Consider the following 21,288-nt stretch of genomic DNA (forward strand, 5'->3'; position numbering starts at 1 on the left):
CCCTTGTTTTCTTCCTGCGTGCTAAGTCACTTCAGTCACGTCCAACTCTTTGTGACCCCATGGACTGGAGCCCACCAGGCTCCTCTGTCCATGGGATTTTCCAGGCAACAATACTGGAGTGGGTTGCCATTTCCTGCTCCATCATATCTTGTCTGTGTGTATCTGTGTCTCCCATTGGACAGAGTTAAGGGAGAAGTCAATTTCCTATTCATCCTTACGGCTTCATCCCCTAATAGCAGAACAAGCAGTGAGAGTTCCCTTCCAGGACAGATAGGAAGGAGTAAAGAAGGGAGGAAGAGAAAAGAATTAGAACACAAGTGCTTCTTAGAGTCTTAAGGAACCACTAAGAAAAGGAGTTAGTAAATCTAGAAATGGTTAATGGAAACCTTGAGTTTCAACTAATCATTTTTTCCCTGATACAATTAATTTATGATACATTCAAATTCAAAAGCAAATAAGATGAGTAAAGCACTGGATAAATTAAAATATTATTCTTAATTGTAACAGGAGGATATTTGTATAAGCACTGGATATATATACAGTCATTTTAATTTCGTATCAACTGCAAGTAAATGGACTAGCTTTTACTTAATATAAATATTAATTTATCCTTTGTTTTCTCACTGTTTATTTTTTTTCTTAAAGCATGTTGATATTCTTAGTTTCTTTGCTTTTACCTTAGAACTTGTCTGTGGAAACTATATTGCTTGAAATGAGGGATCATCTTTCCAAATCAAAGGTGACGGAAACAGAATTAGCAAAGCCTTTATTTGATGCCCTGCTTCGAGTTGCACTGGGGAATCATTCAGCAGATTTTGAGCACGATGATGCTATGACTGAGAAGGTAGGAATAACATACAGTTGTCTTGTTACTGTTTGGGTGTGACTGGCAGAGGCAGAAGTGTGTGGGTTCAGAGTGGGACACTGTGATGTGGTTAGAACATGTGGGCCAGGATTTGGTCAGGTGAGTTCAATGGGTTCTGTCTCCATCCTCTGGGATGGATTGTATTTACATCTCATAAAACATAGGAGAGCAGTGAGACACGCTTTTCTTCATCTAATCTGGAAATTTACTGACAATTGCTTCCAGTAAGATGGAAAGTATTATTTAATGTCTCATATATAACTGATAGTTTATTAAGTAATAATGCAGGGATAGTGATGACTCAACTATCCTCTTTGCCTTATTTGATTCTATAGTGATATGGCTAATATTTATAGAACTCTCTTCTCACTTTAATTTTAAATCATTCAACATAAAAATGACTGGTCCTTGCATAGAAAGAACTCATAGTTTTTTAGTTGTTCGTGTTAACTTCATTTTCTAAAAGAACTATTTTAATTTTTTCCGTGAAACGGATATATACATACATAGTTAATTTACCTCTCCTTTCATGTTTCTTTTACCTTTGTTTATCTTTGTGTAACTTCTTTTTCAATTCCTTGGTCTAGACATATTGGCATTTTATAATCTTCTGCCATAATAGTTTACATTACTGTTTGTCATATAAGGTAAAAACTTACTAAAATAACTACTAATGTCATAATCATATTACTGAATCAATTGGTTAACTGGAAAATGTTAAAATACCTACCTAAAATGTCAGAATACCTATGTAGGGTAAAATATCTACCTACCTATTAAAAAAAAAAGATTATTCTTCTTTTTAAAATGTTGCAATGATAAAAGTACTCTGAGCTTCTTTAAGTGTGTTTTTTTAAAGTGAAGGTATTATTAGCATTTTTATAAGAAAAGGAAAATTTCATGCCACATGATACTGCACAGGGAGTTAATGCTGGAACTCTGATTTCAGAGATGCTTGTATGTAGACAATTGCATTCTGAAATCTTAAAATCAGTTTCTTTGAAAATTTTTCATGTCTTTAGTTATCTAATTTATGAAATACTTTATAAAAACCTTTGGAAAAATCTTTTCTTGAGCAAATATGTAAATATAATATGTATTTATTTGCATTAAGTTGTAAGGAGAGGGAGAGGGTGGGAAGATTTGGGAGAATGACATCGAAACATGTAAAATATCATGTAAGAAACGAGTTGCCAGTCCAGGTTCAATGCACGATACTGGATGCTTGGGGCTAGTGTACTGGGACGACCCAGAGGGATGGTATGGGGAGGGAGGAGGGAGGAGGGTTCAGGATGGGGAACACATGTATACCTGTGGCGGATTCATTTTGATATTTGGCAAAACTAATACAATTATGTAAAGTTTAAAAACAAAATAAAATTTAAAAAAAATAATATTTTTAAGACTGTAAAAAAAAAAAAGTTGTAAGAAGTATAATTCCACCTCATTGTGGTTTTTGGTCATCTCCTCTTATATAACTAGAGTGGAATTTCTTAGACCTACTTTTCAGTAAAACTGAAATGACCTATAGTTTGTTAGGACACCTATTTTTTGAGGTGTTAATCAAGTTGGCTAAGAAATTCTGGAGAATTATGCTGTGTGAATTTCATAGTGTATAATGGTTAATATCAGTTCCTAAGATTTTTTTCTTAAAATACTGAAGCTGTCTTCAAAATGACTTTTGAGTAATAAATATCTTATTTAAGAAAAATGAACAAACATTGCAACTTTTGCCTTAATTTAATTATACTGATCTTATAGAGTCATCAGTCTGAAGAAGAACTGTCATCCCAGCCTGGTGATTTTTCAGAAGAAGCTGAGGATTCTCAGTGTTGCAGTTTTAAACTTCTGGTTGAAGAAGAAGGTTATGAAGCAGATAGTGAAAGCAATCCTGAGGATAGTGAAACCTGGGATGATGGTAAAATATCACTGAAGTACTTGTGACTTCATTTGAAAGTCAGATTATTAACTAGCAAATGGTTCTTAATAATATCACTTTAGAACTTTTATTGCCTTATATTTGTAAAGTGTATTGCATCATTATTTTATTTGATCTTGACAACAAATTCTGGCGTTCTTGTAAGCAGTTTGAAAGTGAAAGTGAAGGTCGCTCAGTTGTGACCGACTCTTAGTGACCCCATGGACTGTAGTCCATGGAGTTCTCCAGGCCAGAATACTGGAGTGGGTAGCCTTTGCTTTCTCCAGAGGAATCTTCTCAACCCAGGGATCGAACCCAGGTCTCCTGCATTGTAGGTGGGTTCTGTACCAGCTGAGCTACAAGGGAAGCCCAAGAATACTGGAGTGAGTAGCCTATCCCTTCTCCAGTGGATATTCCCAATCCAGGAATCAAACTGGGGTCTCCTGCATTGCAGGTGGATTCTTTACCAACTGAGCTAAGGAAAGCCCCTGTAAGCAGTTTAAATCAATGAAATATGTTTTTGTTATCACAAACATTGATGGAGTGTCTAAGAATACACGGTGGAAGAAGACTCTGCTTTTATATGTATTCTAGTGGAAAAGACAAGAAATATCAGAAATAAGCAGTATGAAGAAATAAAACAGGGTGATGTGATAGTGACTGGGTAGTCAAAGAAAGCCTCACTGAAGATGTGTTTACATTGAGGCCTTGATAGAAAAGATCTATCCAGCGGACACTGACAGGAAGAGTTTTGAAAGCAGTTTGTTACAAAGATTTAAGTAATACAAGGAATACAGACATCTCTTTGTGGCATCCAAGAATGCTGCAGCATAGGTTTCTTAGTTCACCACAGCCCAGCTTGTCCTTAAGATGGAAATAACATTGCATGTGATCCTTTGTTTCCAGGCCGAAAACTTGAATGGAGTAGAATGGAAGATATGGATTGAATAGAGCCAGGAGATTTCTGGGAGGGCTTTATCTTTTTATTTGCTGGTCTTATGACTGTGCCAATACTGTTAGTCTTCACTAAGTTTGCAGTAGTTATTTTCTTCAATGGCTGTTGTCTCTTTCAAATTGAGTGAATGGGAATAATCACTGATGTCCTACTTAAAGGGCTTTGATGGACCCATAGCAGGTGGTTTTTTTTTTTTTTTTTTTATTTTACCATTAAGAGAGTAAAAAGAACAAAGGAACAGCCACAGATTGAAAGCCTCATACATATATATTCTTGTGACTTACTTGATTTGTTAAACCAACTTTTTTCCAGCTTTATTGAGAAATAATTGACATACATCACCGTATAAATTTAAGGTGGTTTGATTTACATATATTGTGAGAGGATTACCACAGTAGTTTTAGTTAACATTTACTATCTCATATAGATACAATACGAAGAAAAGAAATAAACATTTTTTCCTTGTGATAAGAACTCTTAGTATTTATTCTCTTAACACCTTTCCCGTATATCGTACAGCAGTAGTAACTATAGTCACCATGTGGTATGTTACATCCCTAGTCCACCTTCTTCCACTTCCCACTCCCCCTTCCCCCCTAAGCAGGTGCTTTTGAAAAATATTGCTATAATAGTGTCAGTTTTATCATAATATAGGCATGATTTAATAATGATAGATACCCTCCTTTGTGTAAGTTTGCTCACTAGATCTTAAAGAATTTTGGTCCAGGTAGAAATTTATAAATTCCTTACCTATATGAACTTTTAAAAAGAGTACAGCAGTTTCTTTAAAGAGCGTAACAGTTAAATTTTCCAGAATGTAATATTCGGTGAGGCAGTATCTATATCCCACTGAGAAAAAGGTCAAAGTATAAAATTCATCCAACCAATAGCCAAACCTACTGTTTTCACAGAGATATAAGCAAATGAACTACCCTATGATTTATGTATTTTGGCACCAGAAAGTTTGGGATAGTACTTTTTTCCAGTTGTCTCATAGGAGTGTATTAAATATGCATCACATGTCTATAAAAATTACTGTTGATAGTACTTGTGCTTCTAGTGAAGATCAAAATTACTTTTAAGGCTACTTGTTTATCATCAAAATATCCATATGACTTGATGATTCAGGATAATTATTGTAGTCAAAAATCAAGTAGTGGGAAAAGACTTTGTGAGCATCTTCTTATAAATAGCACTCTTGCCACTAGATCTCCTAAGTGATGAATGAGATTTGAAATTTTTTTCAGTGCTTAGGAAGGGAATAAAAAATAACCTTTTCTTTTTCTCCTTTTAGGGGTAGACTTAAAGCCTGAAGCAGAAAGTTTCATTGCATCAAGCAGTCCAAATGACTTACTTGAAAACCTTTCTCAAGGGGAGATAATTTATCCTGAGATTTGTACGTTGGAATTAAATTTGCTTTCTACTGGTAAAGCTAAACTTGATGTGCTTGCCCATGTATTTGAGAGTTTTTTGAAAATCATCAGACAGAAAGAAAAGAATATTTTTCTACTCATGCAACAGGTAAAAGATATATTTAATTAAATGTGATCAGTATTTATCACACACATGCCCTAATTACTCATCTCTTTATTTATATATAATCCAACTTGTCTAAAATTCAGATGATTACTTACCTTTTATAATACTTTATGGTATATTTTTAGTACAAGTGATAGGCTAAAAATCTTCTGCTTCCATAGTTTTCCAAAGTAGGATAAAAATCTGTGTTGTCATTGGCTAACTATAAGAATCCTAGTGTATTTCTGAGAACAAGTAATATTTTTTAAATTGCATTTAATTTTGATATATGGTCATTATTTTGAAAAATCAGAAAAAACAGTATGAAAAACAAAATGAAAATTATGTGTAACCCTACACATAGCATTCTCTCCACTTATTTTAAAATATCTAGATATGTATACAGTATCAGTTCAATTCAGTTGTTCAGTCATGTCCGACTCTTTGCGACCCCATAAGTTGCAGCACGCCAGCCCTCCCTGTCCATCACCAACTCCCAGAGTTCACTCAAACTCACGTCCATCGAGTCCATCTTTGACCCTGATGCTGGGAGGGACTGGGGGCAGGAGGAGAAGGGGACGACAGAGGATGAGATGGCTGGATGGCATCACCGACTCGATGGACGTGAGTTTGAGTGAACTCCGGGAGTATACACGGTATATACTATATACCGTATATACAGTATACTATCAAGTAATTTATTATGATATTACTTCTTCATGCTTTCATGAGGTAAGAAATTTAATTTTTAATTTTTTGTTTTTTAATCTTCAGGGAACTGTGAAAAATCTTTTAGGAGGATTCTTGAGTATTTTAACACAGACTGATTCTGATTTTCAAGGTGCGTTGAAACTTTGGTTTTAAACAATAGCTTTGAAATAATTTTGTTATGTGAAATGAAGAGTTGACAGTAATAGCTTCCATTGGCATAGTGCCGTGTGGTTTCAGAAGTAGCTTTATATGCATCATCTCTCCTGTTTCTCAAACCAATACAGTAGACATAATATAAGTATCTTGAATTTCTAGAGAGGAAAATCTAGATTCCAAGTGATCAAATGAGTTGTTCAGGGTCATGTATTTAGAAGTGGCATTGCGAGACTGTTCAGTTCAGTTCAGTCGCTCAGTCATATCCAACTCTTTGTGACCCCATGGATTGCAGCACGCCAGGTTCCCTGTCCATCACCGACTCCCGGAGCTTGCTCAAACTCATGTCCATCGAGTCGGTGATGCTATCCAACCGTCTTGTCCTCTATTGTCCCCTTCTCCTCCTGCCTTCAGTCTTTCCCAGCATCAGGGTCTTTTTCCAATGAGTCAGCTCTGCACATCAGATGGCCAAAGTATTGGAGCTTCAGCTTCAGTCCTTCCAATGACTATTAAGGATTGATTTCCTTTAGGATTGACTGGTTTGATCCCCTTGCAGTCCAAGGGACTCTCAAGAGTCTTCTCCAACACCACAGTTCAAAAGCATCAATTCTTCGGCACTTAGCTTTCTTCATGGTCAAACTCTCACATCCATACATGACTACTGGAATAACCATAGCTTTGACTAGACAGACCTTTGTTGGCAAAGTACTGTCTCTGCTTTTTAATATGCTCTCTAGGTTTGTCATAGCTTTTCTTCCAAGGAGCAAGTATCCTTTAATTTCATGGCCACAGTCACCATCTGCAGTGATTTTGAAGCCCAAGAAAATAAAGTCTCTCACTGTTTCTATTCTTCCCCATCTATTTCCCATGAAGTGATAGGACTGGGTGCCATGATGTTCGTTTTTTGAATGTTGAGTTTTAAGCCAACTTTTTCACTCTCCTCTTTCACTTTCATCAAGAGGTTCTTTACTTCCTCTTTGCTTTCTGCCATAAGGGTGATGTCATTTGCATGTCTGAGGTTATTGCTGTTTCTTTGGGCAAACTTGATTCCAGCTTGTGGTTCATCCAGCCCGGCATTTCACATGATATACTCTGCATTTAAGTTAAATAAGCAGGGTGACAAAATACAGCTTTGACATATTCCTTTTCCAATTTTGAACCAGTCCATTGTTTGATGTCTGGTTCTAGCTATTGTTTCTTACGAGACTGTAACCCAGTCTAAAGGATTGCTGCTCTGTCAGGTATTACTTGAGTGCCTACTCTCTTCTTTGTACTTTCACAGACATTTTAGAAATTCATAATGAATATATAATATGGTCATATTATATATACTAGATAGAACCCTAGATTTTAGCCCTAGAAACCTAAAGTTTAATTGGAGGATTAAGGCTGACATGCATAAAATGTCAATTTGGGCTTGTCACATATTTTCTCATGGTTAAATTCAAGTTATGCATTTTGGGCAGGCATACCTCAGTGCATCATATCCAGGGGTTCATGATATCTGTATCTTAGCAGTGATGATGTTGCCTTTGATCACTTGGTTAAGACAATATCTTGCAAGGTGCTTCCATTGTTAAGTTACTATTTTCTCTTTATAATTAGTGTCTTGTGGGGAGATAGCTTGAGACTATGTAAATATCCTTTTTCTGTCTTACTTTAACCTACTCATTTTAGTATCCATTGATGATTTTTGACTGAAATAATTAATATGGTGGTATTTGTCAAATAGGAATTTTCTATTTCCATGATTCCTTCATTTCTTAATTGGAATTACACTGTGAGGAAAGCCTTCCCTTCTTCTCCATTTACTTAATTATGGCTATATCTTTATATATTGTGCTGGCACTTAATGGACCTTTTTAATCTGAAGACTTATTTGTATCTTAGCTCTGAGAAATTCTATTCCATTATCTTTTAATAACAGCTTTATTGAGGTATAATTCATGTACTTGAGATATAATCAACATACTATATATTTCACCCATTTGAAGTATACAGTTTACTGTCTTTTAGTATATTCAGAATTGTCCATTTAAAAATTTTTCTGTCACCCCAAAAGAAAGTTTTACAGAGAGTTTGAGCCTAGTATAGAAAGTACCTAGGTTAACATTAGTATATTTGCTATAGTTAATGTACCTATATTGTTAGATTATTAACTAGAGTTCATAGTTTATTCAAATTGCCTTCATATGTACTTAATGTTCTTCTTCTGTTTAAAGATCTTATCCAGGATTCACATTGCATTTTGTTGTCATACCTCTTTAGGTTCCCTCTTGGCTGTGACAGTTTCTTAGACTTTCCCTGTTTAATGACCTTGAGAGTTTTAAGGAGGACTGATCATGATGTCTTCCTACTGGAATTTGTCTGATTTTTTTTCATTGTGTATCTCACTGTAGTTTTTATTTGCATTTCCATAATGATAAGTGATGTTGATCATCTTTTCATGTGCTTGTTAGCCATTTGTATATCTTCTTCAGAGAAATGTCTATTCAAATCATTTATGCTTTTTAAAAATCAGGGTGTTTCTTTTGTTGTTGTTGAGTGTTAATTATTCTCTGCATGCTCTAGTTACTCTCTGTATACTCTGCATAGCAACTCTTCTGCTGCTGCTTTTCCCCTTGGTTAGGCAGCTCGGCCAGTCTGCAGACTTTACAGTTATAGTTGGTAGCCCTAATGCATACATCCTGCCTTTTGTTGGCAGAATCCATTCAGTTTCTTTAGAGAACAGTTAACAAGTTTGGGGCCTAATGGTAAATGATGAATTATCTGTGCTGAATACTCAGAATAAGGGAGAGAGGTACATGTTCACAAACAAACCTTTTATTAATCCCTGTGCTTGCAGCCCTGTTGTTACTTTCTCCCCAGATTTTGCACAGATTGGCTCTCCATTCCTCTGAGTCCCTTTGTAATTCAGAGAGTCCTAGGCTGCAGCTTTCTCTTTTACCTCTCTATCCTTCCATCTGCAGGAAATATTTTTAAATCTCTCACTTGATGTGCTCCTAGTGCCCACTGCCTCCCCTGCTTTTTTCCTATTATGGGTTTCTTCCTTTTTGTTATTCTGTACTTTTAGTCCAGTGACTTTGTGGTGATAGAGGGGTGTGTGTGTCTGTGTCTCTAGTCCCCCATTTTGAACTGGAACCAATTAGTTTTGAACTGAAAAAAAAAAAAAATCCACACACATACACTTTACTTTGGTCATATTATTTTCTTACTCTAAAACCTGTAACTGATTCATGTTCAGTTCAGTTCAGTCGCTCAGTCATGTCTGACTCTTTGCAACCCCATGAACCTCAGTACACCAGGCCTCCCTGTCCATCACCAACTCCTGGAATTTACCCAAACTCATCCCCATTGAGTCGGTGATGCAACCCCTTCTCCTCTCGCCTTCAGTCTTTCCCAGCATCAGGGTCTTTTCCAGTGAGTCAGCTCTTCACATTAGGTGGCCAAAGATTTGGAGTTTCAGTTTCAACATCAGTCCTTCCAATGAACACCCAGGACTGATCTTTAGGATGGACTGGTTGGATCTCCTTGCAGTCCAAGGGACTCTCAAGAGTCTTCTCCAACACCACAGTTCAAAAGCATCAATTCTTTGGCTCTCAGCTTTCTTTATAGTCCAACTGTCACATCCATACATGACCACTGGAAAAACCATAGCCTTGACTAGATGGATCTTTGTTGGAAAATAATGTCTCTGCTTTTTAATATGTGATTCATGTTACTTACAGGATAAAGTCCATGCTATTTCTTAGTCTCCTTGCAATTTTCTTTCTGTGTCAGTTCATGGCTTCTATAAAACATGTTGCTGAAACAGGACTTCTGTTCTTAGGTTTTGATTCAGAATTATTTTGTCATATCCAAAAGGGAGATAATATTTATTTTGTAGGACTTTTTGTTTAGGATCAGCTGAGATAATGCATGTAAATATACTTTGATCACTTTAATATATATGCAATATATATGCTACAAATATTATTTATTATTTTACTCTCAAATGTTCTATGAATTTGTGTATTATACATGTAATATATATATAGCATATGTAATATATACAAATATTATTCATTATTTTACTCTCAAAAGTACTATGAATTTGTACATTACCAGTTATATTTCATACTAAGCCTCATGATAGAATAAAGTGTTCAAACTAATCTTTTTTTTTTAATTTTATTTTATTTTTAAACTTTACATAATTGTATTAGTTTTGCCAAATATCAAAATGAATCCATCACAGGTATAAATGTGCTCCCCATCCTGAACCCTCCTCCCTCCTCCCTCCCCATACCATCCCTCTGGGTCGTCCCAGTGCACTAGCCCCAAGCATCCAATATTGTGCATTGAACCTGGACTGGCATCTCGTTTCATACATGATATTTTACATGTTTCAATGCCATTCTCCCAAATCTTCCCACCCTCTCCCTCTCCCACAGAGTCCATAAGACTGTTCCATACATCAGTGTCTCTTTTGCTGTCTCGTACACAGGGTTACTGTTATCATCTTTCTAAATTGCATATATATGTGTTAGTATACTGTAATGGTGTTTTTCCTTCTGGCTTACTTCACTCTGTATAATAGGCTCCAGTTTCATCCACCTCATTAGAACTGATTCAAATGAATTCTTTTTAATGGCTGAGTAATACTCCATTGTGTGTATGTACCACAGCTTTCTTATCCATTCATCTGCTGATGGACATCTACGTTGCTTCCATGTCCTGGCTATTATAAACAGTGCTGCGATGAACATTGGGGTACACGTGTCTCTTTCCCTTCTGGTTTCCTCCGTGTGTATGCCCAGCAAACTAATCTTTAGTGATATTTAAATGTTTTCATAATTTTTAGTATTTCTACTTTTGTTTATAGCATCTAATTTTCTCTTTAGAAAGTTATAGTTATAAATTAAACATTTTCAACATGAGAAGGTAGCAGACTCTTTTACAGTACCTAACAGCGTCAGCTTATTTAAGAAATACTGTATTAATTTATGCTTCTTTAAATAACCTTATTTTACTTTGAGCTAACCACTCTTTCAGAAAAGTGGTTTTACTGTTTTTTTGTCAGCTGGTTAGTTGGTTTTCATTTAGTGATATTGCTATTTCTTCAGCAAATATTTGGATTATTAGATTAATTATAATCCATTTAAGATGTGACAATAGTATTGATATTTAATCTCTTTCAGTGAAATTGTTTTTTCAGTTCCTTTAATTATTGTATATTGGCTTTAATTTTTCCCCTCTCTCTTTCTTTAATTTAGCATGCCAGAGAGTACTGGTGGATCTTTTGGTATCTTTGATGAGTTCAAGAACATGTTCAGAAGAGCTAACCCTTCTTTTGAGAATATTTCTGGAGAAATCTCCTTGTACAGTAAATATGCTATAATTTGACATTTTTTCACTGATGCCTAATAGAATTTTTTTTTTTTAGAAATCACTAAGCTCCCTCTTTTGATGTGGTAACTGTTATACAGTCAACTCCATGTTATTGTGTGAAATTCTCAATTTTTTTTTAATTTAATTTAATTTTTTTTGCTGTTAATATCGGGTCTTTCCCTGCAGAGTTTTTTAAAAAATTTATTTATTTTAATCGGAGGCTAATTACTTTACAATATTGTAGTGGTTTTGCCATACAAAATTCTCAATTTTATTATTATACAATGTTAACTATTTCACTTCTGTTTTGGCAAGCTAGATACATCATTGGGGTCATAATCCCTTTACCTGATTCCACCCCAAGTCTATGTGCTTAAGAAATGCTGAATAATTTTAATTACTAAAGATAATTATGAGTAATGATAACCATTTTGAAGGTTATCATGTTTTTTAGAAAATTATTATTCACTCTTCATTTATCTTCTATCACTTGTCTGTTGGTGCAACTTAGTGATTTTTAGACTCTTCTTTGCCGAGAAGCCCATTTTTATAATGAAATCTTGACTCAAAGCTTAAGCATTAAAACAGAAAGCCTTGGAGCTACTTTCTTTGAAGTAGGATTGGAGAATGTTCCTTGAGCCCTGCCTGTTTCACCACCCTACTTGAGCCTTATAGACTCTGAAGGAGCTCTGTGGAACATGAGGTCAAAAACCACTAGTGCAGACATTGAGGACTGACTATGTATTTATGGGATGTTTCTGTTCTATTTTTTCTGAGTTCATTTATCATAGTAATCGACATTAGATGTTATTTTATGAATGGGTAGGACATTGTACTGGCTTAATCTTTTCTGTTTTTTTTTACTAGTCTCCTTAGTCATTGCTTTTCCCTTTAATTAAATACTTGTTTCCTCTCATCTCTTTTGTACATTCTGTGTTTCAGTTTAACCAGAAACTTGTAATTATAAATAAATCTAAAAAAGATGAAAATTTTTTATTTGATTAGGGAAAAGGCATGTAAAATAAGGTGGATAGTAACTGAGCACTCAATTTTATGAAGTCAGTCATGCCATAAATACCATTCAGAAACCTAAAGAATTTTCAAGGTCTCTGGTTCTATCCCTCATTTAAAAATAATTGAGAGAAGTAACTGTAGTGCACTTGGAAATAAACACCTTTCTTTGGTAGACAGTAGATATGATTCCCGATACAATCATTGTACTTAATTTCTAATACTTAAAACCAGCTCAGAACTTTTTAGGTTTGAACCTTTTTAAAATCTTCTAAATCTAAAACAAATTAACCACAAGAGATTATATGTTTTAAGACTGAAATCTCTTTCATATTTTGAAAAGTGAAAGTGAAGTTGCTCAGTTGTGTCTGACTTTTTGCGACCCAATGGACTATAGCCTACCATGCTACACCGTCCATGGGATTTTCCAGGCAAGAGCGCTGGAGTGGGTTGCCATTTCCTTCCCCAGAGGATCTTCCCAACCCAGGTATCGAACCTGGGTCTTCTGCATTGTAGGTAGACACTTTACCGTCTGAGCCAATATCGTAACGCACAAAAATGAAAATTTTAATGATATAGTAGGTAGGAAGTTATTTAAATATAAATGCTGATATACGTATGTGTATGTTTGTATTTTTGTTTATAACCTGATTTTCAAGATTATTATGTACCTTGTAACATGGCTGTAAAGTTTTGTTTGGTTTTCTCTTCCTTTAGGAAATTCTTCTTCTGGGTATTCTGAAAATTGTTGAAAGTGACATTACTATGAGTCCTTCACAGTATCTAACCTTCCCTTTACTGCATACTCCAAATTTAAGCAATGGTGTTTCATCACAAAAGTGCCCCGGGATCCTCAACAGTAAGGCCATGGGGCTGTTGAGAAGAGCGAGAGTGTCACAGAGTAAGAAAGAGGGCGACAGTGAGAGTTTTCCCCAGCAGCTGCTTTCCTCTTGGCACATAGCCCCGGTCCACTTGCCTTTGCTTGGACAGCCACACCTGTCAGAAGGTTTCAGCATTTCCCTGTGGTTTAATGTGGAGTGTATCCATGAACCTGAAAGTACCACAGAAAAAGGAAAGAAGACAAGGAAAAGAAACAAGTCACTGGTTTTATTGGACAGTAGTTTTGATGGAACAGGTATGACAACAGCATTATCTGTGTACTAAGACTTTTCAGAAGGCAGTTTTAGTTGAGCACTAGGAACACAGTGATACTCTGACTTACTGTCCACACGTTCTTCATGGAATGCCTGAGTGATGGTAGGTTCTGACGTACCAAAGCCTGAGTGGTCGGACAGCCTTAAACACTATTTTCTTCTGTACTTTTGCTTAGTGTGGGGTGGGAGGGGGAGTATGAGGAGGGAGGCAGGTGGACCACCACATACACAACTGCTCTGGGATCACCAACCCCATTTTATGCCTCTGTCGTGGTCCCATTACTGGGTTAGGGTGGCTCCTGATACTTGAAAAGGAAGGCGTAGAACCCTGTAGCCGCTTTACCATCCTTCTCTTACCTGTTCCCTGTCTCCTGTCATTCCACCTCCATTTCATCTCCTTTCTCTCTTGTAGTTCAAGCTCTCCTTCTTACGCTGTATCTTACCTCAGTGCCTCTCTCCTAGTTCCTGTCACAAAATGTGTAACCCCATCAGCCAACCTCCAGAGTGAGAATAAATTTCATTCCAGTTCTTTCTACAGCCTATTGAATCACTCTTTTGTGACTATGAAACTGCTAGGTAGAAAGGACTTGTTCATTAAAAAGCAGTTTATGGTGGTAGGAAAATGGGCTAATTCTTATGGTCTGTGGAATGAATGAAATGACTGAGCCAGAGGTTTGGCTTCCACTGACCTATAGATAGAGAAGAAAACCTTAATGACACTGTCAAGACTGAAGGGTGGGAAGTGTCACCTGGTATCTACAGTTGGAGCTCTGAGTCTACTTTTCCACAGACATATTTCCAAGTTATTAGCATAGCATACTTAGGTATTTTTATGGGTTAGCCTAGGAAGTTGAACTTTTAAGAAATCTTAGCAGATAATTTAATGTGTTGGGTAGTTAATACAGTTTTCTTTTATAAATTGTACATCGAAAGAGCAGAGCAAAATGACCTAATACAGAAAACTCTCCATGTACATTAGATAGCACCTCATCGGTAATATCACATGTACATTGTTTAGACCTGTCAATTCTTAGGTGGCAAAATTCAATTTACATTACTTTTCCACTCAGTTTTTGTCAGATGCTTGACTAATCATCCTAACATCTTTTTTTCATAGAGAACAACAGACTGGAAGGTGCAGCATATGTGAATCCTGGTGAAAGGCTCATAGAAGAAGGTTGTGTTCATATGATCTCATTGGGATCCAAAGCACTGATCATCCAAGTGTGGGCTGATCCCCACACCGGCACTTTTATCTTTCGGTAATAATTATCCTCAACTCTGCCCCCCATGAATAGCTTAGGTATTTAAATAATTTATGTAAAAGACATTAATGTGAAATCTGCTATAAAGATAATTGTGACAAAATAGAAAACTCTTATTTAAAAAAAAGAAGGTAGATTCAAACAATATAATCTTTGTAATAATATATAAAATCTGTAATTAAACTCTAAGTTCACTATGTTAATTCTCAGTGTATCTTAGACCAAATACTTACTTAAGTCTTATATATGGATGTATTCTATCTGATTGCAGTGATCTTATGATGTTGTTAACAGGCAGCTGTTTTTCATGGAGATTATATATTTAATAGCCATTATCTCATAGACTTAGGTTCTCATTGCTGTCTTGTCCTTTTTTCTTGGCTCCTTTGTTAACTAGTATAGATACAAGTCTTTTATTTGTACTGAGTGAATATGAATGGTATGATACTATTTTTATAAATATGTAAAAGTTGGATCATAAAGAAGGTGGCTGAGCGCTGAAGAATTGATGCTTTTGAACTGTGGTGTTGGAGAAGACTCTTGAGAGTCCCTTTAACTGCAGGGAGATCAAACGAGTTAGTCCTAAAGGAAATCAGTCCTGAATATTCATCGGAAGGACTGATGCTGAAACTGATGCTCCAGTACTTCAGCCACGTGCTGCAAAGAGCCAACTCGTTGGAAAATACCCTGATGCTGGGGAAGATTGAAGGCAGAAGGAGAAGGGGATAACAGAGGACAAGATGGTTGAATGGCATCACCGACTCAATGGACATGAGTTTGAGCAAACTCTGGGAGATGGTAAAGGACAGGGAAGCCTGGCAAGCTGCAGTCCATGGGGTCGCAAAGAGTCAGGCACCGCTGAGCAACTGAACTACAATAATGTTTATTAAAATTTAAGTAAAATATTTTACTTAGGGATCTGCATTCTGTAAATGTTATAAAGGTTACTAGGTAGTTTATGTAAATTATATCTTAATTCTCTTAGTAATCCCTCAGAGTAGGTTAGACCAATGATACATACTAGCATTTAGATATTTATGTATATGTATTAATTTCTGTATGAAGCAAACATTGCACTAAAAGGGCAATGGGTATATAGATAGTAATAATAAATTTTTTTTTTTGCAAATTGAATCCTGAAGATTATTGCCCAAATTGTTAATACTAGCAAATGAGCCAAATCTGTTTTTAAGTTCATGAATTGAGGTTATAGTATAATAAAATAATCAAGCAGATTATGATATAAAACAAAGACCTCCTGACTTTTCAAGTTAGTTTAATACTAGAACTGGTTTTTAAATTTTACTTAAATATCTAGAGTTATACTTAACTATACATGTTAAAAACTGATACCAGAAATTTCATGTTTCAGCCTATACCTTTACTCTTTTTGTTCAGTGTCTGCATGGATTCAAACGATGATACAAAAGTTGTGTTACTAGCACAGGTTGAATCACAGGAGAATATTTTCCTCCCAAGCAAATGGCAACATTTAGTACTCACCTACTTACAGCAGCCCCAAGGGAAAAAGAATATCCATGGGAAAATCTCCATATGGATCTCTGGACAGAGGTATGAAACACTTTTAGTAAATACTTAATAATCTCAGTTATAATTTTAATTATTATGTTACAGCTTCTGATACAAATTACAAAAAGACTGTAGATGAAATTTACTGTATTTTAATAGGAATCTGTCAAGTGAGATATTTTTCTTTTTTATCACTTACATACAAAATTAATTTGCCTTAGAAGAAACTGTTGAAGATTAATATTTGGATCTGGGGGACCATGCACAAATCTGAACATTTAGACATTTATGAATTTAGTCCAGCAAGGCCATATAAGATAAATCCATAAGGCATTATTTAAGTGGCTAATAAAGCTAATACCAAAATTAAATCTAGAGTTTCAAAAGAAATTAGAATGACTAGAAAAAAATATAAACCAGTATATTAAGATAGAAACCTAGAAATATACCACATGAAATATACCAGGTTTGGTTATAGTACTATTTGACTTTTACAAACCAGGAGAACTGTGAGTCAAATTAATAAGAAATATCTTGTGAAATATCTTAATGTAAAGTTTAACTCAGAGAGAGTTGTAAGGTATCTTGGATTTGTAAGAGTTGCAAAGTATTTTATTGAATGAAATAGCATGAAAGGGAATACAGAATTGGAAACTAGTATAACACAGGAAAGGACCGAGCTGGTTGGAAGGAATATCTAAGTTGAATGATGAAAAAGAAAAATGAACGGGCATGGTGATGCTGTGTGACAGCAGCTTTGAATCCAGGATGAGGCTGCTAGACCTTTTGCAAGGTGCTTTATATACATTATCGTCCAATTCTCTCTAAAGTCTCTCAGAGTAGATTAGATCATAGAGATAACATATACCCTCAGCACAAATTAATTGATTTTTTCGTTCATTTGTTCATCAAATATTTATTGAGGAATTGCTATGTGCTGAGCACATGCAATATTAGGCCTGGGAGCTTGGTAAACAAGACAGACATGTCCCCTGCCTTTTGGGGGTTCATAGTTCAGTGAAGAAGCAGACAGCAAGGTACACAATTAAACGCGTGTGTATAAATCATGATAGGTACTGTGAAGACAACAAATGGGTCCCGAGACAGAAAATACCTGGTTTCCTGCTTAAGAGAAGGGCATCAGGGAAGACCTATCTAGAAAGAGATTATTTAAGCTGAGACCTGAAGGAAGGAGATGGAGTTTTGCATGAACAAGAGGGAGGAAGAGCGAGCCAGGCAGAGGAAAGGGCCTGTGAGAAAGAAGGGAAGCCTGTGTGCCTGTCAGCTCTGCTCTGGAGGCTGCGGGAGTCGACTGCTTACAGCCTTGCAGCCTCAGGAAGGCTGGGAGAAGAGGCTTGTGAACAGCTTTGGGGTAGCCAGTCCGCAGTGTCTGCCAAAGGAAACAGTTTATTCATTTTAAAAAGTACATGAAAATATGTCATTGAATCTCAATTTCTGTAATCCAAAGAAAATATTTTCTGAGAAGTTCTGTCTTCACAACTGCCTAAGCCTGAAGGCAGCTGTGGCACATCAGTATATGTTTCCAGAACCTTGAATTGGTTGGGATTGCGGATGGGACTGTGAGAGTCTGATGGACACTCTTCTCATTTCTGGAACTCTCAGCACCTACCAGGCAGTGTAGTAAGCACTTTGCACAGATGACCTCATTTAGTCCTTCTAGCCGCACAACAAAGTAAGAGATGCCTCTGTCCTTCCATGTGAGGCAGCGGAAACCCAAAATGCTGCTTGCAGTGAGGAGGGTGGCTGAAACTCAACCTGGACTCTGAGCCTGGATAGAGCCCTGCTTTAAAACCCTCTGCTCTCTTTAACGGGCTTCCCAGGTGACTTGGTGGTAAAGAATCTGCTTGCCAGTGCAGGGGATGCAGGAGGAAGATCCCCTGGAGGAGGAAATGGCAACCCACACCAGTATTCTTGCTTGGAGAATCCCATGGACAGAGGAGCCTGGCAGGCTACAGTCCATGGGGGTCACAAAAAGTTGGACACGACTGACCATCCACATACATGCTTTACTAACCCTACAGCCTTTTGGTGAGTCAGGCAGGCTGACAGATATAGGAATCATAAACTAATCATTACACATATTCAGAATGAGTGTCTAGATGTTCTCTGTGGCCAGTTCTGAAGTTATGAACATAGCACTCAATTTTTACTCACCCACTTATTTGAACATTACTTTGAATTTACCATTTGGTATAAGTTAATGATTTTATCTAGTAAAAGAGCATTGAGCAAGTGATCAAGGAATATAAGGAATATATTATTCCTTTGATTTAAATTTGGCACTCTATCACTCTCGGAACTAATAAAGTTATTTCTACAAGTAATACATTTCAAGATGTAACGACACTGAAAAAAAATTGTTAATATTTTCTGCTAATTTTTATTTGATGAACAGAACACAAATCTGGTAGGAATATATGGCACATAGTAGATAGTGTGAATTATTTTAGTGTTTGTTGAACTCATCTTGTATTGATTTTACAGGTTTTCTTTACCCTTAAGAACTGAATTAAGTCATAGTGCCACTAGGTGGCAGTACTGTTTCAGTTACAGCCATTTAGTTGGTTCAAGAGAGAGATGCCTGCACAGGAATAGGTGTCTCACTATAATGTTGTATGTCAATTGAACTTCAATAAAAAGGTTAGATCACATCTTTCCTTTGTTAATAATATTCCTATTTAAATAGCTAAATGTATATATTAAGTATGGAATAGAAAGCCTTAAGGGAAAATTTTTAAATAAATATATACCAAGATAGAATTTCTCATTATTAGCTTATTCTAAGTGCTTTGTCTTCGGAGAAGGCAATGGCACCCCACTCCAGTACTCTTGCCTGGAAAATCCCATGGGCAGAGGAGCCTGGTGGGCTGCAGTCCATGGGGTCGCTGAGGGTCGGACATGACAGCGATTTCACTTTCTCTTTTCACTTTCATGCATTGGAGAAGGAAATGGCAACCCACTCCAGTGTTCTTGCCTGGAGAATCCCAGGGACGGGGGAGCCTGGTGGGCTGCCATCTATGGGGTCGCACAGAGTCGGACACGACTGAAGCGACTTAGCAGCAGCAGCAGCAGCAAGTGCTTTGTCTTATTCACAAACTTTGTCTTTACAAGCTACCTTCATTATCTTAAGAGAGTTTAAAACACTCTAGAATGAGGCAAGAGCTCGGCACTCTGCAATTTAAACAAGAAGATGAAGTTCTCCCATCGTGTGTGTCTCTAGGAGAAAGCATTAGTTTACCTTTTCCTACTTTGCCTTTTGTGAGGGTTCCTATAACTTTTATCCATGAAGAAAAGCAAGAGATTAATCAAAAGCTCTGCAGTATTTAGTGCTGAAAACAAAGAAAATGCAAAAAAAGCATTGGCGTTTCAGTGCCTTGTCAGAACAAAACCTGAAGAAGTGATACTCTTCCTGATTAGTTTTTGAAGAGGGCATGAGGTTTTAGGAATTGTGTACTGAGATGGGAGACTTTCTGGTAAAATCAGGGAGAGGTGGTAGATTTGTATTTTAAACCAGGAAGGTGAATTTGTAGAAGTCAAGTGGCAAAGGAAACTTGCAACAAATGTCCAGTCATACTTCCCTTGGCCTGGTGCGGATCACCAGGCGTCTCTGCCCCTTCCTCTTCTTTGGGGGGTTGTGGACCACCAGCACCTTGGACCAAGAGACAAGAGGATCAGTCCTTCTCTCTCGCCCATTACCAATTATCCAATACTGAACCAAGAAACTTGTTCAAGAATTTCGTGTTATTAAACATTCACACTTCAAAAATCCCTGAAGTACCTCATTGTGGTTTTGATTTGCATTTCTCTGATAATGAGTGATGTTGAGCATCTTTTCATGTGTTTCTTAGCCATCTGTATGTCTTCTTTGGAGAAATGTCTATTTAGTTCTTTGGCCCATTTTTTGATTGGGTCGTTTGTTTTTCTGGAATTGAGCTGCAGGAGTTGCTTGTATATTTTTGAGATTAGTTGTTTGTCAGTTGCTTCATTTGCTTCATTTCACACCAGTCAGAATGGCTGCGATCGAAAAGTTTACAAGCAATAAACGCTGGAGAGGGTGTGGAGAAAAGGGAACCCTATTACGCTGTTGGTGGGAATGCAAACTAGTACAGCCACTATGGAGAACAGTGTGGAGATTCCTTAAAAAACTGGAAATAGAACTGCCTTATGATCCAGCAATCCCACTGCTGGGCATACACACTGAGGAAACCAGAATTAAAAGAGACATGTGTACCCCAATGTTCATCGCAGCACTGTTTATAATAGCCAGGACATGGAAGCAACCTAGATGTCCATCAGCAGACGAATGGATAAGAAAGCTGTGGTACACATACACAATGGAGTATTACTCAGCCATTAAAAAAAATACATTTGAATCAGTTCTAATGAGGTGGATGAAACTGGAGCCTATTATACAGAGTGAAGTAAGCCAGAAAGAAAAACACCAATACAGTATCCTAATGCATATATATGGAATTTAGAAATGGTAACGACAACCCTGCATGTGAGACACCAACAGAGACACAGATGTATAGAACAGTCTTTTGGACTCTGTGGGAGAGGGAGGGGGGAATGATTTGGGAGAATGGCATTAAAACATGTATAATATCATATAAGAAATGAATCGCCAGTCCAGGTTCAATGCAGGATACAAGAAACTTGGGGCTGGTGCACTGGGATGACCCAGAGGCATGGTATGGGGAGGGAGGTGGGAGGGGGTTCAGGATTGGGAACACGTGTACACCCATGGCGGATGCATGTTGATGTATGGCAACACCAATACAATATTGTAAAGTAAATAATAATAATAAAATAAAAAT

At 36.7% G+C, this 21,288-nt stretch overlaps 1 protein-coding gene across 3 annotated transcripts in view; it reads left to right on the forward strand.

The window, feature by feature from the left end:
- Positions 1-21,288, forward strand: part of LYST (lysosomal trafficking regulator) — a 176,076-nt gene that overhangs the window by 53,423 nt on the left and 101,365 nt on the right. For all 3 annotated transcript variants that reach the window (XM_070364844.1, XM_070364845.1, XM_005905646.3), the window contains 8 exons: positions 683-844; positions 2,627-2,783; positions 5,033-5,259; positions 6,031-6,097; positions 11,376-11,485; positions 13,219-13,636; positions 14,773-14,917; positions 16,319-16,492. In XM_070364844.1, coding sequence (XP_070220945.1) covers positions 683-844; positions 2,627-2,783; positions 5,033-5,259; positions 6,031-6,097; positions 11,376-11,485; positions 13,219-13,636; positions 14,773-14,917; positions 16,319-16,492 — 1,460 coding nt within the window. The remainder of the gene's footprint in view (positions 1-682; positions 845-2,626; positions 2,784-5,032; positions 5,260-6,030; positions 6,098-11,375; positions 11,486-13,218; positions 13,637-14,772; positions 14,918-16,318; positions 16,493-21,288) is intronic.

The sequence above is a fragment of the Bos mutus genome, chromosome 28, assembly GCF_027580195.1.
Source record: "Bos mutus isolate GX-2022 chromosome 28, NWIPB_WYAK_1.1, whole genome shotgun sequence".
Taxonomy (NCBI): domain Eukaryota; kingdom Metazoa; phylum Chordata; class Mammalia; order Artiodactyla; family Bovidae; genus Bos; species Bos mutus.